Genomic DNA, 18731 nt, shown 5'->3' on the forward strand with positions numbered 1-18731 from the left:
ACGGAGCATGATGTTGTCAGGGTTTCTCCATGTTGTCACGTGTGTAGTACTTCACTCCTTGTATGGCCAAGACTGTTCCATTGTGTGGATATGCCGCATTTGGGTATCCATTCATCAGTTGGTGGGCATGTGGGTTATTTCCACTTTGGGGCTATTCTGAATATTGCCACTGGGAACACGGGTGTACACGTTCTACATGAACATTTATTTTCTGTTCTCTTGGGTGGACCCAGGAATGGGATTGCTGGCTCATATGGTAACTCTATGTTTAACTTTTCAAGGAACTGCCAGACAATTTTCCTCGGGGCTCTATTCTAGAAGGACCCTCACTGCTTACATACAACTTTTGTGTTAACTAACAAAGAGGGTCATGCACAGGAGCCAGGAAAGGAGGGGTAAGCTAACGTGTGCTGAGAATCCCCAGTGCTCTCACACAGGCTTCTGGCCACAACCTCCCCTCACGGACCCAGACTCTGTCCTAGAGGAGAGCCACCGGGGCATCTCTGCGACCATGCGCTTCCCTCTTCCACTCTCACAGTCCCTCCTTTGCTGACTGTGTTCTTTGCTTTCTGACTGCTTTCGACCATATGCTGCCCTCACCCCACGTCCTGCCTCTGCTAGGAATGGTCTGGGCACTTGGCCAATCTGCCCTGGAAAGGAATACATTGGAGGCTTGAGTTACTTCACGCTGTCTTTGCCTGCCCACCTTAGATCTGGAAGTGTTCTGAGCCAAAGAACAGTGTCACTTCAGAGTCCTAGGGGGAGAAAATCATCTGGAGAGGTATTGTTTTCTTCTCAAACGTGTCCGCTCCCTTAGGAATGAATGGGTCCAAGGGAAGAAAGCACTTGGCAACTGTGTAAACCTTCTTTGGTCCATCTGATGCTCAGTTTGTTCATCTGTAAAATGAGTTTAAAATTACCTACCTGATAGGGGATTAAGTGAGATACTGTGGACACAGTTCCTAGTACAATGCTTATAAGATACTCAAGAAACGTGAATATTCTCACAGACCGTCCTCCCGCCTGGTCAGGTGTCAGTGACTTACACAGACACTGGGTTTGTTCACTACCATGTATTCCCAGCTATTTCCTTGCACCTTCCTGCCCTCCCCATGCCTGCCTTTTACTCTGCCCTCAGCTCCTGCCCTGGGCAGAGCCTCAGGATCCTCGCAGTGTAGACCCAGGGAGCTGCGAGTTCTCAGATCAACCCTGGGTGCTCTCAGGAAGGCAACGCAGGCCAAATCCTCTTAGGGCAGATCGGATTATGACCTGGGTCATTTTGCAACACAGATTCCCGGGTCATGGAGGTGTCATACACAGCCAGGTGGCATCCAGCCTGGCAACCCCTGGGTCCCCAGGACAGGCTTGCGTGGTCTAGTTTTACCTGTTGGCCTCTCTGGGTTTCAGTTTACTTCCCCAGGAGATCCTCACCAGGGGCCATTACGCTCAGTTTGAAGTCATCTGAGAGCTCTGTGCTGTGAGGGGAAGCATGGGCTTCCACCGCCCCGAGCCCAGGGGCCTGACTCTGCCTGGCACCAAGCTTAGCAGAGGCAAAGACACACACCTACCGAGGGGCCAGTGGGCTGGACGAGACGCGGAGTCAAGCAGTTACAGATAACTAAGCGAATATTGAATGGACAAGTCGTTTTTCAGGCCATGGGCTCATGATGCATAAATTGTTATTTTAAAATAACTTTTTAGGGGCACCTGGGTGGCTCAGTCGGTTAAGCGTGTGCCTTCGGTTCAGGTCATGATCCCGGGGTCCTGGGATCGAGCCCTGCATCAGGCTCCCTGCTCAATGGGAAGCCTGCTTCCCCCTCTCCCTCTACCTGCTACTCCCCCTGCTTGTGCTCTCTCTGTCAAATAAATAAAATCTTTAAAGAAAATAAAAACTAAAATAAAAATAACTTTTTATAATAGTATTTTATTTATACTTTATAACGTATATAATATGTAATATATATAAATAATAATAAAAGATTACATAACTAATACCAACAGCCTAGGAAGCAGAAAAGTATAAAGGGGCAAAAACCATCATCCCGTCAGCTTTAAGATGAATCTCTTCAAAAGTGTCAGTTAATTCGGAAAACTAAGAAACAACAAAAACCAGAAGGCTTAGCCAGGAATCACGAATTATGACGCAACAAAGGTTTTATTCAGCAATGTGTCTCCCAGGCCGAAGTGGTTCCCTTGTAATGCCTCGTGAGCCATCCCCTCTGCAACCGGGGGGAATGTGCTTGGAAAAATCATCTCTTTGAGGACCAGTCCACATAGAAAGCCCAAGCAAACAGAGGCTCTCAGCCTTCTGGGTGAGCCTCACCTCTCTTTAAGAGTGGGTTGGCAGGGCGCCTGGGTGGCTCAGTGATTAAGCGTCTGCCTTCGGCTCAGGTCGTGATCCCAGGGTTCTGGGATCGAGTCCCACATCGGGCTCCCTCCTCGGAGGGAAGCCTGCTCTCCCTCTCCCACTCCTGCTGCTTGTGTTCCTGCTCTTGCTATCTCTGTCTCTGTCAAATAAATAAATAAAATCTTTAAAAAAAAAAAAAAAGTGGGTTGGCAGGTGCACACGCAGAAAGGCAAACCTTTCTCTCTGCCTGGACCTTCTGGCCACCAAACCTCTCTTCTTAGGAGATGTCTTTATGGCACCTTTTCCCACTGTTCCTGTTCAAGTGTCAAGTGAGACCAGGCAGCATCAGGAAATGGAAACTTCCAGCTCAGGCGTGCAGCCCCAGCCACTAGTGACCCCTGATTTGCCTTCTCTCTCCTTTCCAGCTGTCAGGAATGATAGGAACAAGAAGAAGAAGGAGCCTTCGAAGCAGGAATGCACGGAAAGCTATGAAATGACGGCTGAGCTGGACGATCTCACAGAGAAGATCCGCAAAGCCCACCAGGAAACCTTCCCCTCCCTCTGCCAGCTGGGTAAATACACCACGGTAAGAGACGCTTCTGAGCCAAGCTGCGGGCCCTCGCGTCCAGGCCCGCTCCCTTCTTCCCTGTCCCCTGGCCCCGGACCCAGAGGGGGCACCCACCCACATTTGGCCCAGGACATATGTGTGGGCTGAGTGGGGCTCCGCAGTGGCCACCTCCCTCCACGTGGCAGTCTTTGGACAGTCCCTAAGTAGGATGGCTGTTTCCTCCGATCCACTCAGGCATGCGTGTGTTCACTCAAGAACCACAAACCGAGCGCTCATTATGCGCCAGGCCATGTGCAAGGCGCTGGTGGCGTGAGTGAATAAGCTAAGGTTGCTGCTTGCAGGGATGTACAGTCTGGTGAGGGAGATACGTGAAACCAGCGAGGTGTTTCAGGAGTCATGACAGACACCTGTACAGAGCCCAGTGGAGACCTGGAGGGTACGCGGGGCAGTGTTTTCAAAACACCCATCCAGATGTAAGGTCCAACCGACATTATGGGGTCCCTCCCCTGGGCCAGAGTCCCGCTTGAGAGAGGAGGTCAAACCCCTGAGCCAGGGCTGGGAAAAACACAGGCGTGACTCCTTCCTGGGGAGGCAGGAGGTCCTGCCGTGCTCCCCAGAGCTCCATGAGAAATGGCTTTCACCACGGGTAGAAATAAAGAGAAGGTAGGAGGGAGAAAATGTGGGATCAACAGTAGGCACTCAATACATGTTGAATGAATGAACGAATGAATGACTCTAACTAGAATGCTATTCTGGCCTCCTTAAGTAGCTTATGTTGCTTGCCTAAGATGCTGGTAAACGTACCTTTAAAATAATCCAAATCATCACATTGGCTGGTTTGGTGCCTCGCGTGCTAGAAAAAGAATAGGATGAAAGCTCCTGAAGATTCAGAGACAAAGTGTTGATGCCAAAAGGAGGAGGACAGTGAGCACCGGGGCTGGGAAGCTGCTGGGGAAGGGGGGGCGGTGCTTGCCACAGGCTCTGCCTCGGTCGGTTTGGTGGTGCTGGGGGGCGGGGCTGAGGAGGTGGGGGGCATTTCTAACAAGCTTCCTGGTCATGCCACTGAGGCTGGGCAGCAGACTGCACTTACGGAGCAGGCGCCGTGACCTGGACTTTGAGTAGCCAGACCCAGGATGACCTTCTGGGGCCCAGCCAGACCCTTGGTGTCAAGGAGAACAAGAGACATCGGCGTGCTTCCCCCACCCATGTGGGAAGCTGTTGACCTACCCTGCCAGGCTGAGGGGAGGGCCTGCTTCAGTGGACAGGCCCCCACTGAGCTTGGTAACCGCTAGCCCAGAGCAGGACAAGGCTGAACACCATAAAGGAGCTTTTATTTTAACCCAGAAGGTAAAGCAGGTCTGTGAACTAAGAGGCAGTGGAGGGTAATGCCTTTTATCAAGAGCAAGGGCGCTAGAAGCAGATGAACGTGTTTTAACTCCTGCTCAGCCACCAGTCAGCCAGGTGACTGAGTGCAAGTTATTAACTTTGCCCAGCCTCCTTTTTCCCATCTGTAGAATGGGGATGATATAACATGGTTCGACAAACAATTCATGAGAAGTTTCTGTGATGAGACCTGGAAATACCTACACGACAGTGATGTGGCAGGCGCACCATCCACCACGTATCTGTTCACTTGGTGGGAACTGATACTCCGGGGGCCTGGCCCCGTGCCAGGTGCATCAGACACTACGGAGATGTAAGATGATTAATAACCAGTGCCAAGGAGCTTATCATTTATTCCTTTTAGAAATACTTATGATTGCCAACTGTTCCAGGCACTGTTTGGGGCTAAGTATCAAGGCACATGCATCCTGACCTAAGAAATCAGGAAATCAACTGTGAGGATGGGCCCAGGGGAAAGGACAGAAAGAGGTGAGGGGAAGGGTGGGACTGTGTTGGGAGTGAGTTGGAAGTGAGAAACAGCTTTGCAGGGGCGCCTGGGGCGCTCAGTCAGTTAAGTGTCTGACTCTTGATTGCAGCTCCGGTCATGATCTCAGGGTCGTGAGATCAAGCCCCACGTCAGGCTCTCCACTCAGTGGAGGTGGGGAGTCTGCTTGAGATTCTTTCTCTCCGCCTCCTTCTCCCCTCCCCCTGCACTCGCTCTCTCTAAAATAAATAAATCTTTACAAAAGGGAAGGAGGAAGAAAGGAAGAAAGAAAATAAGAGAAAGAAAAGGAAAGAAAGAAAAGAAAAGAAAAAAGAAAGCCTTGCAGTCTTAAACACTGACTGAGGAATTTGTATTTTAATCTGTAAATACTGAGAGCAAGAGACAGTTTGCAATCAGGAGTCTTTATTATTGTAATCACCGTTATTATTACAGCTAGTATTTATTGAGCATTTACTATGTACCAGGGACCATTCTAAATATTCATTCTTTGACTCCCTATAAGGACGTTATAAAGCAGGTGTTGTTGCTTCCATATTACAGATGCGTAAACTGGGGTGTGGAAAAGCCAAATAACGTGCCCCATGTCTCATAGCCAGTAAGTGGAACTTGAACATGAACAGTCTGAGTCCAGGGACAGCCCTTTCAGCCACACCATACCCAGGATACATCAAGGGGGTGGTTGACAAGGCAGAATGGAAGCAGGAGACATTGGGCATCTGGTTAGGAGGGCAGGACTGTTATCCAGGACTAAATCAAACCGTGAGCTTCAGAAAGGCAGAGTCAAAGAGAACAGTCAAAGTAGGGAGGGCTTCCTGGAAGTGGAAGCTTTAGAGCCAGGTCATGAGGTGAGACACATTTTATGACAATCCCTGGGATCATTTGCTACGGTATCAGGGGTCTCCTCTCCTCTTCCCCAGGTGGGGCTTCCTTAGTGTGGCCGAGGCATTCTGCCAGGCCCTGACTCACCTGGTAACCAGATGAAATGGTGTCCACTCTACTCCAGGGGAGGGCTGGGCAAACCCAAGGCATAGCCTTGCGTCCACCTAGCATGCACACCCTGGTGTGGCCTGACTTCCTACAGGGCCTGGGACCAAAATGCTCCATCAGGACGGACCTCCCCCTGTTAGTCAACACAGCTCCTTCCCACCCCAAAAGGCAGCCAGGGATTCTGGCCAGCCTCACCGGGGCCTCTACTGCCCTCTCTTCCCCCAGCCATCCCTCGGAACCCGGTAGCCTCTCCTTTTGGATTCTCATTATACCACAGGGCTGATTCCATCTGTCTCTAGGCCAGTGAGGCTGCCTGCCCAGCCCTCCCAGAGAATGCAGCAGGGACTGGCTGGGCCCCACCCGTTCCGTGGCTCACACTGCAAGTCCCGAGGACCTGACCTGGGACTTTCGCTGGCTGCCAGAGCTGCTTGGCTCATGTGTGGGGCACTGATACTCCTGGGGGAGCCCCCACCCAAGAGCAAAAAGAAGCTGGTGGGTGAGTGCCCCAGCTTCGTTGCCCCTGCAGAGGATACCTTCTCTCAACCATTTCCCGGGGGGCCCCAGCAAGAGGAGCCCAGGTGCACACAGGGATGGTCTTTCCTGGCTGCCTTCCCTTCCAGGACCTCCTCCCCAACCCTCCTCCAGTGCTTCCTGGGACCTCTTCCCTTCTTGCACCTCTTTGCGCGTGCGCGCTGGTGCACGCACATGTGAGTGGGGGAGGGGCAAAAGGAGAGAATCTCCAGCAGACTCCCCACTAAGCATGGAGCTCGATGCAGGGCTCGATCTCATGACCCATGACATCATGACCTGAGCTGAAACCAAGAGTCAGACATTTAACAGACTGCGCCACGCAGGCGCCCCCATCTGCGCCTCTTTTGCTCCAACAGGGAACATGGAGATAGAGTTTTCACTCTCTGGAGGATGATCCTCAGCTATAGGGTAGCCGACCTCCTTCCAGAAGCACACTGCCCATTTGTGGGATCGAGGCGGCTCTGATACAGTCTCTCATCTGGCTTTTCTCTTTCTTTCTACTCTGTATACAGATCTAGCTCAGTTTTTATTGTAAGCAACTTGAAATCCTTTCTGGAAGTAGGTGGGGGTATAAATAAATAACGGCAGCCAGAACACATTCTCAGCAAGCTCTTAGTTCCGAGTTGAGCTTTTTTTTTTTTTTTTTTTTTTAAATAGAGCTTTTTTTAGACAGGCAGTTGCTTCCACTGCAAGGAAACTTCCTGCCATCTTCACTAGCCTGGCCTCCCTGTCAGATGCCTTTGGAATAAGTGGGCAGAGAGGAATTAAAAAGGCAGCTAGCCGCCCACCTACAGACTTTTGAAGAGTAGTTCCCTTTTCTTTTCTAGTTAGGGTAGATCTGGGACACACGGCCCAGCCCGCGGAGACAGCAAGACTGGGTGGGGAAGCAGGAACGTATCCCCCACGGCCCTCCACACCCAGGCCTGGGCAGGGCGCTCACCTCCAAACTTCAGAGCTAGACTCTGTGGGAAGGGTCCTAACCAGTGACCTCCAGGTTGGCAACCAGGAGGCGTGGGAGCGGTATTCCACAGGGAAAGTGGAAAGCAAGGCAGCGGCTATTTACAGATGAGTCTCCAAAACAGAATGAAGCAGCAAACCAGAGGAAGCAGCATCCCAGCTCTGAGGATATTTACTCTGCTTCCGGATGTCACACCCCAGCAACTGCATCGTTTGGGTTTGGGGGCTTCATAGACCTAGGGTCAAATCCTAAATCCTGCCTGTGCTACTTAAGATTGCATGACCTGGGACTTGTCAGAGGAGCCACGGCCCCCTGCTCTGTAGCATGGGGTTTGCGTGGTACCCACGTCTTGGGGTTTCTGGAAGGGTTAAGTGAAACAACTGTGTCAGAGCTCCTTGTACAGTTTCTGGTGGAGAGATGTACAAAATGGGCAGGTCTCCTCTTGGTTGTGCTATGAACACCATGTCGTTTTTTCCCGCCACGCTCACAGGTTCTGGAAAAGTAAAGTGGCAGGTGGGCAAGCGAGGCAAGTCTCCAGGCAGCGCGACCCCAGCCTGGGCTGTTCGCTCCCGCATCCCGCTGCTCTGCCGTGTGCGGGCTCTTCATCATTTTGCAAAGCTTGATGGGACATAAGCTGCCCTCCGAGGGGCTCGTGAAGTTGAGCTATGGAGATTTAAGGAGCCCTTAATCTACTCAGAAAAATGACCACCAACAGAATCATTAAACCTCCAAAAGACTTTCCAGGAAACGAGTGCTTTAGAAAAGAAAGGATATTGTGAGCAGTTCCGGCCATTGCGGACTTGGCTTTCATTCTAGAAAACTAACACTGGGATCAGCCAGAGAATCAGAACCTGACACTCAGGAGGTCGGCCTCCCAGGAGAGACACACCTGGTGGCAGGGGGCGGGGGCAGGGGCGGGGGATGGGGGGGCGTCATGAGGCCTGAGTTCTAATCTCCACTCTTCCGCCTCCCAGTTGGCTGACCTTGAACCGGTTCTTATCTTTTGTGATAAGAGCCTGTTTCCTGCCAGTAAACATACCTGCCCTGCCTGTATCATATAGACTGTTCTTTTCATTTTCCAACACACATTTTCTGTATCCCTACTGTATTCATCTGCTCATGCTGCCATCACAAAGTACCACAGACCAGGTGGCTTCAGTCAACAGCAATTTATCGTCTCACGGGTCCGGAAGCCAGAAGCCCAGTATGAAGCTGTCAGTAGGGCCGTGCTCTCTCTGCTGGCTCTAGGGAAGAATCCTTCCTTGCCTCTTCTAGCTTCTGATGTTGGGGGCAATTATTGGCACTCCTCGGCTTGTGGAAGCGTGGTTCCAATCCTCTGTCGTCACATGGCCTTCTCCCATGTGTTTCTGTGTCATCCTCTCTCCACTCATGTCCGTCTCTGTCCAGATTTCCCTTTATAAGGGCACAAGTCATATTAAAATGAGTCCTGCCTAATGACCTCATTTTAAGTTGATAATCTGTGGTAAGACCCCATTTCCAAATAAGGTCACGTTCTGAAGTTACTGGGGATTAGGACCTCAACATATCTTTTGCAGTGGCGGTGGGGGGATGGGTACAAGGTTCAACCCATAACACCTGCTGAGCGCGGAATTGGAGTGCACGGACATTTACCCTTCCATGCTTGCAGCTCTTCTGTGAAGTCGGGCTGAAAAATCAAACGTTGTCACATGTTTTGTGAGCTTTTAGAAGCCTCTGGCAGTACACATCACAAGTCTTTGGCTTTTAGTGAAAAATGCCCTCTAGGCACTGGGCTACGTTCCTCGGTTCTTACTGGGTGGTGGAAAAAGGAAAAGACCTTTTCGGTCAAGGGAAGAGCATGAGCACGGCATGGAGTCTGGCAGAGGAGGGACTAGACGCAGAGCCCAAGGAGATAGGTCAGGGCTAGGTGGTGGGGCCTTTGTGAGCTGGCATAAGGTATGTGAACATGAGCCACAGAGAGCCAAGTGAGGTTTCTAGACAGGAGAGGCAGTACCAAGAGGGTGAGCCCTGGCTGCCCTGTGCCTGGCCAGAGGCTTTGGCAGGTGAGCAGGGCAGGGCTTTGCCTCATTCGTAGAGGTGCCCACGGAGTTGCCATCAGTGGTCTTTCAGAGCAGCTGAGACCACCCCAAAATCTAGCATCTCCTGGACATCCTCTGGAACACTGATCTACACCCTCCAGCTGGTATATTCCAAAGGCTATCCCCCTGCACTCCGGCCAAGGTCCCTGAATCTCTGAGATCACCAGCAATGAAGGGGCTGCAGCTGTCCAGAGGGGCCCTTCCAGTCTCATGTATTGGTCCCAGAATCTTAGGCAATGGGGGTGCAGGAGCACCCCTAAAACATTACCTTCAGGGATATTGTGCTTGCTTCTAGCAAGACTTCCTGGAAACTCTTGGAGAGGTCCTTCGAGACCCCTGTTACTTCCCCCTTCCCATTGCCCATGGCCCATTGCTCAGAACCCTCTCCATCCATGGGCTGCTCCATGCCTTTAAGACGGTGCCTGTCTTTCCAGCCATAGTTGCAGGATGGCTGCCCAGCTGCCTTTCCCCACCTGTTGGAAGCATCCGGTTCTACGGAGAATGCTAAAAGTGTGCTGGGGCCCCCCATGCCTCCCTCCTCCCACTGATGGACGGACCCCAGCTGGTAAATTCCTAAGGCCATGTTGTCACAGTGCCTGGATACATGTTTGTTGACCACAGAGAGATGCTGGCCTGGCACATAATGTTCTCTTCATAATGATGCCGGGGATCACGAGATGCCCCAGGAGCGAGAGGGTAGGCGACAGGGTGTAATGGCGGGGACTGTGGCCACCGCGGCCGCACCGCCTCCTGTGAATCCTGTGCCCTCACCTCACAGCTGAGCGTCTTGCACGACTGACTGCCCTTCTCTGGGCCTCAGCCTCCACCCCAGCCAGATGGGAGGAGAACAGCCCCTCCCGGCGGAGGGTGCCATGAGAATTCGAGGGAGCTGGTTGCAAAGCCCTCAGAAGGGGGCCTGCCCCCTGGGATTGTGGCCCGGACACGTGTGCCACGAGACATGGAACGTGGATGACAGGAGCGGTCTGCAAACACGACTCTGAAAGGGCATCAGCCTGTCCAGGTGGTCGAGGGGCAGATTCAGGCCTAGGGAAGGAGGCACCCAGCAGATGCACCCAGGATTCCCTGGGAAACCCAACCCCTTATTGTTGGGAAGAGTTTGGGTTTCCTCCCTAGCTGAAAAGGAGCCACAAGCAGCCCTGTTTCAACCACTGTAGTATCCAGCAGCTGCCACAGACAGGAACTTCAAAATCACCCACGATTCCGTCTCCACTTATGGGTCTTGTTCCACAAGTAAGGCAGTCGGAAAAGGGAATCCCCTTTGCATCACAAAAATGGCCAATATCACTGGATTTCCTAGCGCGGTTGGGCTCTGCTGCCCCGAACGGCGGCCCCGGGGTGGAGCCCTCCCGGGGCCCCCGCTGCACTGCACCGCGGGAGGGCGGAGTGGGGCGCCCGCCTGGAGAGGGGCCCCCACCCCCTGAGGAGGAGCGGGGGAGGGAGGGCGAGAGCTTGAGGAGGGCCTGCCTCTCCCCCATGGCCGTGCTGCTCCTCAGCCCTCAGCCACCCCAGCCTCTCACTGTCCTTCTCCCTCAGTCTCAGAAGTGCTGCCGAAAACCCACACTTCCCTCCGTGCGCCCCGAGCCCGCCTCCATTACCAACCCAAACAAGCAGAGCTGTCCCTTTGCTGCAGCTAGTGGATAATATATAAGCCATTTTAAACCTCATGCCTATGAATCGAGCACCCAGGATAATAAAACAACACGTTATTTTGTGTTTTATTAACTGCCTCTTCCCTTCGGTTTGCATAATAGTGAGTTAGATTTACATGCCATTAAGACGGCTGTGCATTATTTTTAATAGAAGGTACGACAGGCTTCTCTCTCGCAGCCCAATGTGTGATGAAGTAACCTCATATGATGCAGATGGAGGTTTCATTCACACTCGCTGGGTCAGGCCAATGTCTTTTTTTCCAGATGGATACTCCATTGTAAAATGATTTCCCGCCGTAAGCTCGCCTCTCTGTCCCTCTCTTCCGTGTCATCTTCCTACAAACTGGATAAACTGCCTATTAAATTTAATTACAGCCCGAATGGCCGCACATCTTGATCTTCTGTTCCCCAGAGTGTACTGTATTCCACCAAGGTCCTTGAGGAAGGAATGCAATCAATCTGGAGGAGGCATGCCCACCTTCTGCAGAGGGTGCTGCGGGAGGCGCTGATGGCACCCACCTTTTGAAGGCCTTCTGTGGCATCCCTTCTGCAAACTCCTTTCTGGCTTTCCTCCCCAGCATTCAAAATGAAAGCTAGTTTTATAGACTCTCCGGGCTGATTTTCACTGAGGTGAGGAACTAAAGCTATGCGTCTGGGATGCACAGTTCCCTTTGCTGAGCTGTTTACATTTGTCAGAGGCCTAAACACCAGGCCCCAGGAACCTCGCCTTTCACTCACTGGGTGGTTGGGCTCTGCCCGCCTCCAGAGGCAGCAGAGACCCTCCTGAGCAGGCCTAGACCACAGCAGGGAGAGCCTCATCCTAAGAATAGTCGTCGTCCTGAGACATCTGGAATCGAGCAAGGACTTGGGGAAACTTCATTCCTCATCAATTCATTGAACAAATACTTATTGAGCCCCTGCGTGTAGGTGGACGGAACAGCCCGTGCAAAGACCCGGAGGCAGGTGCATGCCCACTTGTTCACAGATGGCAAGAGACCCGTGAGGCTGGGCTGGCGTGAGCTGGGGGCGAGTGGGAAGACAGGGAGCCAGAGAGTAGCGGCCGGATCTGGGAGGGCCTTGCAGACCTTTGGTCTGAGATGAGAAATCATTGGCGATGTTGAGCAGTACGGTGATTTGCTCTGACTTTTGTTTTAAAGGGATCCCTATATTCCTTTGATAAGAATAGACTGGAAGGCGGCCAGAGTGGAATGAGGGAAACCAGTGAGGAGGCTGTTGCAGTAATCCAGGCAGGTGGTGACGGTGGCTCAGACCAGGAGGGTGGTGGTGGCGGCGGGACCTCCTCTCTAACTCCTAACAGTTTTTTGGAGGGAGGATGTGACATTTTCAGACCTAAACTCTCTCAGCTATAACTGTTCATCAGTCCAAATTCTTCCTGCTATGAGCGAGAGGAACCCAAACTCAAATAACTTAGACTTTTTCCAAAAAGTCATGGTGTGGATCAGGCATGGCTGGATCCAGCATTTCAGTATCATCAGGACAGAACCACTCTCCCTCTCTCTTTCCATGACTCACCTCAGCTTTCCTCTGAGTTGGCCTCATTTTTAAGAAGGCCTTCTCCACCTGGTAGCCCCGGAAAACTCCTGGCAGCCCACACTGATGGCTTTGCTTCTCCAGTTGTTCCATCCAAAGTCTCAGACATGAGCTTCACGGGCCTGCTGTCAGGCACCTGCTCTTTTCTGAACTGATCCCTGTGGCCAGGAGGAGGGCCTGTTGTGATTAAGCAGACCAGAGTCAAGTGTCCTCCCTGCATTCAAGGGAGTTAGGCAGCCCCGCCCAAACCCCAAGGGCTCAGAGGGAGGGAGGGTGCAGTCCTCCAAAGGATTCCAGAGGCAGGAGAGAAGGATGGCAAAAAGGCAAGAATACAAGATAGTCATTCAACTGCATTCACACCAGAGATTCTGCTCTGGAGATTAGAGAAAGAGAAAAAAGAAAACAAAACCCCCCCAAAAAACCACTTTCTTGGGTATGTTGTAGTCTAGTCCTCGCCAAAAGCTGAGACCTTCAGTAATTTCTGGCAAGTTCTTAGTGGCGTCCTATTTCCTGTGTGTACTGTGAGCATCCTCCTTACTGATTAAATGAGGAAAGCTAGTTTGAGGCTTGTAATGGGCCATGGAGTGGGGACCCGAATGGGGACTTTGCTGGCCATGCTCCCTCTGCTCATGGGGACAGAGGAGAAGATGACCGCTGCTGTTGTCGGAACCCTGTGGCGGTGCCGTGGGCAAGGAGGGGTGCTGAGGAGAGAGATCCAACACTGACTAAACCCCTAGAACACACCAGGCACCATTTGTACCCTGGGATCCCACTTCATCTCCCCCGCAGCCTTTGAGGGCAGGTGGCACATCTCCCTCTTTACAAATGGGGAGACTGAGGCATTGCTTACTGTAGGGCACCCCTGTCAGCGGGATCAGGTCGACCTGGGACCCACTTGCAGCCGCTCGATGGCAAGTTCGCTCGCGTCGCTGAGATGGGCTTTCCGCGTCTCAGGCTGCAGCTAAGAAGAGCGAGCCCGGCCTTGGCTGCGTGGGGCTGGGGGAGGTCCTGAGCCCGGCCGGATAGGGCCTGCCGTGGCAAGTCCCAGACAGCAGCAGGCGCTTTCCCTGCCGGCTGGAGGCGTGTCTGGCGTGCTCGGCTGTCACACCCCAGCCCCGGGCTGCGTGCCCGCGGGTCAAGAAACCTTCATGGAACAGAGGGAGGAGAGAGGGGACGAATGAGTGAGGGAATGAAAGAATGCAAATGGATGAGGGCATCCGGCCAGTAGGTGGCAGCAGGTGGACTGAAATCTGCTAATGTCACAGGGGTGCCGAGGAAGGGTTCCCCCTGATTGATTCTCTGGCTCCCAGAAGCTAAGGGCTCCTGCGGCAACCTGGGCTTCCGGGTCCAGGATAAAAGCCGCTGACCGGCGAGAGGGCCGGGCCCTCCCTGGAGGAGCGGCTGCGTTAGCCCCGCAGCAGGCTGCGCAGTCCCTCCGCGTCATCCCACCACCCGTGGCCCGGGGCCACCAGCGGTTGGGACCAGGGGCACCCAAGAAACATGCAGGTGGCCCTCCCAGCTCTGGGGTCGCCTCGAGACTCCGTACTCCGTGCTGTCATTGTAGCCTCTTGTTTTCATTCACACTGTCCCTTTCTTACCCTTTATCTTTGCTATGAGCAATTGTGAACGTAATGTGGAAGCGGAGAGAATAGACTAGCGGACCCCAGGATCGCTCCCCAGCCGGTCCTGTTTCTTCCTCCCGCCGCTATCACACTCTCTCCCCGTCATATATTCTTTGGAAGTAAATTACAGATGTGTTATTTGGCCTGTAAATATGTTGATGTTCTCAGTGAATGATAGGAACTTCCGCCAACACTGAGAACAGCAATGTTTTCACTACAGAAAATTCACATCACAAACACCTTAATATCTCACATTCCCACTTGTCTCACATGTGTCAGTTTCTTTAGTTTATTTGAATCAGAATTCAGATAAGGTCTACACCTTGTAACTGTAAGTCTCCTTTTTTTTTTTTTTTTTTTTAGTCCCCTCCTGTGCCTCTGTCCCTACTGATCTGCTCTCTCTCCCTATAGTTTTGCTATTTTCAGAATGTCCTATAAATTGGGTCGTTCTGTGTGCAGGCTTTCATGTCTGCCACCTTTCACTTGGCATGATGCTTCTGAGGCTCATCCATGTCACAGGCTGTGTCTGTGATCCCTTTGCTGTTACTCTTGGCCTGCATTTCGTTGCACAGGGTGCCACGGATTTATCCATTTACAGGTTAATAAGCATTTAGGTTGAGTTGCTTTTAGTCTATAGGTTTCTCTTTCCATTTCTTGTTATGCCCTTGCAATGTCTTTGTTGAAGAGACCCAATTCATTGGTTTGATGGAGGCTCTAGCCTTCTGGATGGTGACAGTTGCATCCCCCGTGGTGTCGCTTACCATGTTCCTCTGTCTCTTGGATTTCCTGCAGTTTGATCTAGAAGCCCACTCTCATTCTGCTTTGACCATTTCATAGGTGCGGGGGTGTGATTCCATAACATCGCCTCTTCTTAAGATTTTAGCAACCACTGATGGTCAGTGCCTAGAGCCAGTAATTCATCAGGGCTCTAATATGGTGACTCCTTATGCCATCATTTTTTCACGTATTAGCTGGAGTAATCACATAAAGAGAAACCCCCTTTATCTGCTACTTGACGATCCAATGGTTCAGGGATATGATATTGAGCATTTTTAAAAGAATCCAAGCTAAACACCCAGCCACCCCAATAGGAAGCTCCCTGGTCATTTTCGTAGAAAATGCACCGAGTTCCTCATCTTCTGTCGAGCTTTTCAGAAACTACCCCTGACAGTGTTTTCTCTCCCTCTTAGAATTCCAGTGCTGACCACCGAGTCCGACTGGACCTGGGCCTCTGGGACAAATTCAGTGAACTGGCCACCAAGTGCATTATTAAGATTGTGGAGTTTGCTAAACGTCTGCCAGGCTTCACCGGCTTGACCATTGCAGACCAAATCACCCTGCTGAAGGCTGCCTGCCTGGACATTCTGGTATGTGCCCTTCTGAACTCTTAGTTGGGGATTGGGTGGGGGGGGGCGGATGGAGATGCTTTGAAGACCTCCAGAGGCTTTGGTCTCCCCAGCCTCTCCTCCTGCCACTTCCATTGCACACTGAACCCCATCCTCCCTGCCTGAATCTCGGTTCCACCACCAGAGGCTCAGAGACCCCCTGGGTTGGGCAGAACCTCCTCTCTTCTCGACATGGTGTGGGAACCCCCACTGCGTGACCCTGGGGAACGACCTAGCCTGTCTCTGTCACAGGCTTGCTTGCTCCCCAAAAACCCCTTCTGTGGGCCAGTCCTGTAAATCTTTGAAAGGCCCTCAGTCTTCTCCAGGCTAAACCCACTGGAGGTGGCTCATGGTGCCCTGGTTCTGTCCTCTGACCTCACACCAGCTCTATCAGTGGCCTCAGGAAAATCACTTCCTTTCATAGACTTCAGTGTCTCCATTTGTGCAAACGTAATGGATCCCTGCTGCCTCTTTCCCCCCTTCTGTTCTCACGCTGTGGCTTCTAGGGCCCTAGAGAGGGTAAGGATGCTGTCACACCTTGTCCTCTGTGGGTCTACTGGCTGGATGCCTTCCATCCCTCTCCCTGGTGGGGACTTCAGGGATGGTGTGATTAATTCTGTCTGGGTTGGTTTCCTTGGGTGGGGAAGCAGCTCCCATTAGAGGTGACAGGGATGTACCCTGCCTCGGGGTGGGGGGTTGGTGTATGCTGATGGGTCTCTGGAGGAAGTGGGAGGGGAAGCTGGCCCCCAGCAGTGCATCAGAAAATAAGGTAAAATTGGCTTTTGTGGTGCTTTAAAAGTGTAGATTTTTCTTTTTATTACATCTTTCATAGCTTTGGGTATAAACAATTCTGCAAAGCAAATATAGTTACCCACTGTAATTAAACACACAGTCCTGCTCAGGAGGAGAGGACCCCATATGAGGCAGTTGTGCAGGGAGCTTGAATGTTTATGTGTCTTTCTGCTCACTGGTTGGATCCTAGGAGGAGTGGCAATGAGTTACTCAGTAACCTACAAGTGCCAGGGATCCTGAGAATATAAATGGTATTTTTTCATCTCATAAAATCAGAGGGTCTGGGATGAACCCAGGGACATTGAGAAAAATGAAACCTCAAAGCAGCATTCACCTGTCACCTACCCACACCCTATAGCATCTACAATCATCAGCTCATTTGAGCCTCACACAGCTCAGTGAGCTGGCTGGGGATGGAGATTCAGCCCATTTTACAGATGAGGAGCTGGAGACTGGTGAGTCACCTGGGTCAGGTGAATGCTGGAACCAAACCCCAAGACCCACATCTTTCTATTCCAGAAGCCATGAGAGGATTAGAAGCATAAACAGGGGATGGTGTTAGGTGAGCCCTGGGCAGAGAACCAGCCAGGCCATCAGATATTAATAGAGGCCCCCTGAGCAAATCAATAACAATGTTAATAATGAGCTACTGGAATAATTCACAACAAAGCCTGGGCTTCCTTATCCTTTCTCACAAGTGCTTAGCACTCAGGTGAATTTCACCTAAGCCTCAAGACACCCCCAAGATATGAGTAGAGACTGGAGTTATCAGCACATGGTGAATGGTGCCCCGGAGGCCTAGAGTGGCTGAGGGAGCTGTGAGGTGGCCCCAGGAGGTTGGTGTCTGCACCAGGCCGTGTGGTGGAATTCTGACTCCTTGCATCACGCAGCCACCCAGCAGGGCCTGGAGCCTTCCTGACGTTTGGGATCTGACTTTGGTTCTTTGCTTGTTTCTTAGTCCTCCTCTTGTCTGGCTGTCAAGTGGTGACAGTGTGGGATTCCTTCAACTCCAGCCCTTTGGGAAAGACAAAATGAGAAGGAGGCTTTGAGATCCTCCAGGGAAGCATCTTGTTTCCACAACACCCCATGCTTTCAGGGTCAGGGTGTTTAGATCCCCCCTTAAAATCTCCTTGCCACCTCCGGCTGTCTTTCCACATCCCACACTTACAGTGCAACCCAAGCGCTCCTCTGGTTTGCCCATGGATCTAAGAAGCAGCCCTTAGCCCCTTGGTGGAATGGGGTAGAACAGGAACCAATTTCTGTGACCTTGGTCAAGTTATTTAACCTCTCCCAGTCTCAGTTTACCTATCTATCCAACAGGAATATAAATCAGTAAGGCATTAACTAAAGTAATTCTTTAAATGGGCTTAAATACAGTCGTGGGTATAAACATGGAACATGTAGTAGATGCTCAGGCAGTGGTGTTGAGATCAGGGACACAGCTGTCATAAGCATCCTTGGACAATTCCGAACCCTGAGACAGGAGTCAGGAAACTCTGTCAACCACTGTGTTCTGGCTTCATAGGCTTGAGGGGCTGGGATGCAGTAGGCACAGGAGGAAAAAACTCTACTCGGGGAAGGGCAGAGACCTCCAGTCATATGAAATGTAGCAGAAGGAGTACTTATTTGGCCCCAGATAAGAGCTCATTTCCAAGAATTTGTAGCAAAGGCAATTAATCACAAGAGCCTGAAAAATGCACAGCTTCAAAGAGCATCTTTTGGATGAGAATATCAACTGGCTGAGCCATTTAGAAGAATCTTCTTATCAAAGCCATTGATGTATGGATAGAGTGAGACAGACAGACCCAAAGGACAGACAGACACAGGCTGAAGTTGTTGTCAGCCCCTAGAAAGGACAGTTAGAGTTGTCCCAAGGGTCGGCAGCTCTGGCCCAGCACCTCGCATTCACAGCCACCAACGCGTCGTGTTGCATGTGCCCTGAGACAGGCCTTTGTTCCTGCGTGCACGGCTGCCTGCTGGGGCTGGCACTGTGGTGGCAAGTTACGGTCCGAGGGGAGAGCATGCCCTTCGCCTGTGCTCCCTCCACACCACCCTCCAGAAGGATTTCCGGTCCCGGTGTCTGTCTGGTGAGGACCCCTTGGTGTGGAGTCCCCAGCCAGCCTTCCCTCAGAGCCGGGAACCGGCTGCGAGCTTCACGATTTCCCACAGGGGTCAAGTAGCCGAAAGGTCTCTCTCAAGATGGGCCAAATCTTCAAAACCATTGTGCATAGAAGTTTACGTTCCATCCCTCACCCCAGAGCTGTGGCACCCTAGGTTTGTGGTCAGGACAAGAAAGGGAGCCCGCGAGAGTGGTCCCCTCACCTGGGCTCACGGTCTCCTCCTTGCTTACTCCC

General features: G+C 51.9%; 1 protein-coding gene across 3 annotated transcripts in view; it reads left to right on the forward strand.

Moving 5' to 3' along the window:
- Positions 1-18731, forward strand: part of RARB (retinoic acid receptor beta) — a 167187-nt gene that overhangs the window by 135665 nt on the left and 12791 nt on the right. For all 3 annotated transcript variants that reach the window (XM_045903901.1, XM_054504465.2, XM_054504464.2), the window contains 2 exons: positions 2773-2933; positions 15391-15567. In XM_045903901.1, coding sequence (XP_045759857.1) covers positions 2773-2933; positions 15391-15567 — 338 coding nt within the window. The remainder of the gene's footprint in view (positions 1-2772; positions 2934-15390; positions 15568-18731) is intronic.

This window comes from Mirounga angustirostris, unplaced genomic scaffold (assembly GCF_029215605.1).
Source record: "Mirounga angustirostris isolate CCGP_5_RB_7025 unplaced genomic scaffold, mMirAng1.0.hap1 SCAF_1, whole genome shotgun sequence".
Classification (NCBI taxonomy): domain Eukaryota; kingdom Metazoa; phylum Chordata; class Mammalia; order Carnivora; family Phocidae; genus Mirounga; species Mirounga angustirostris.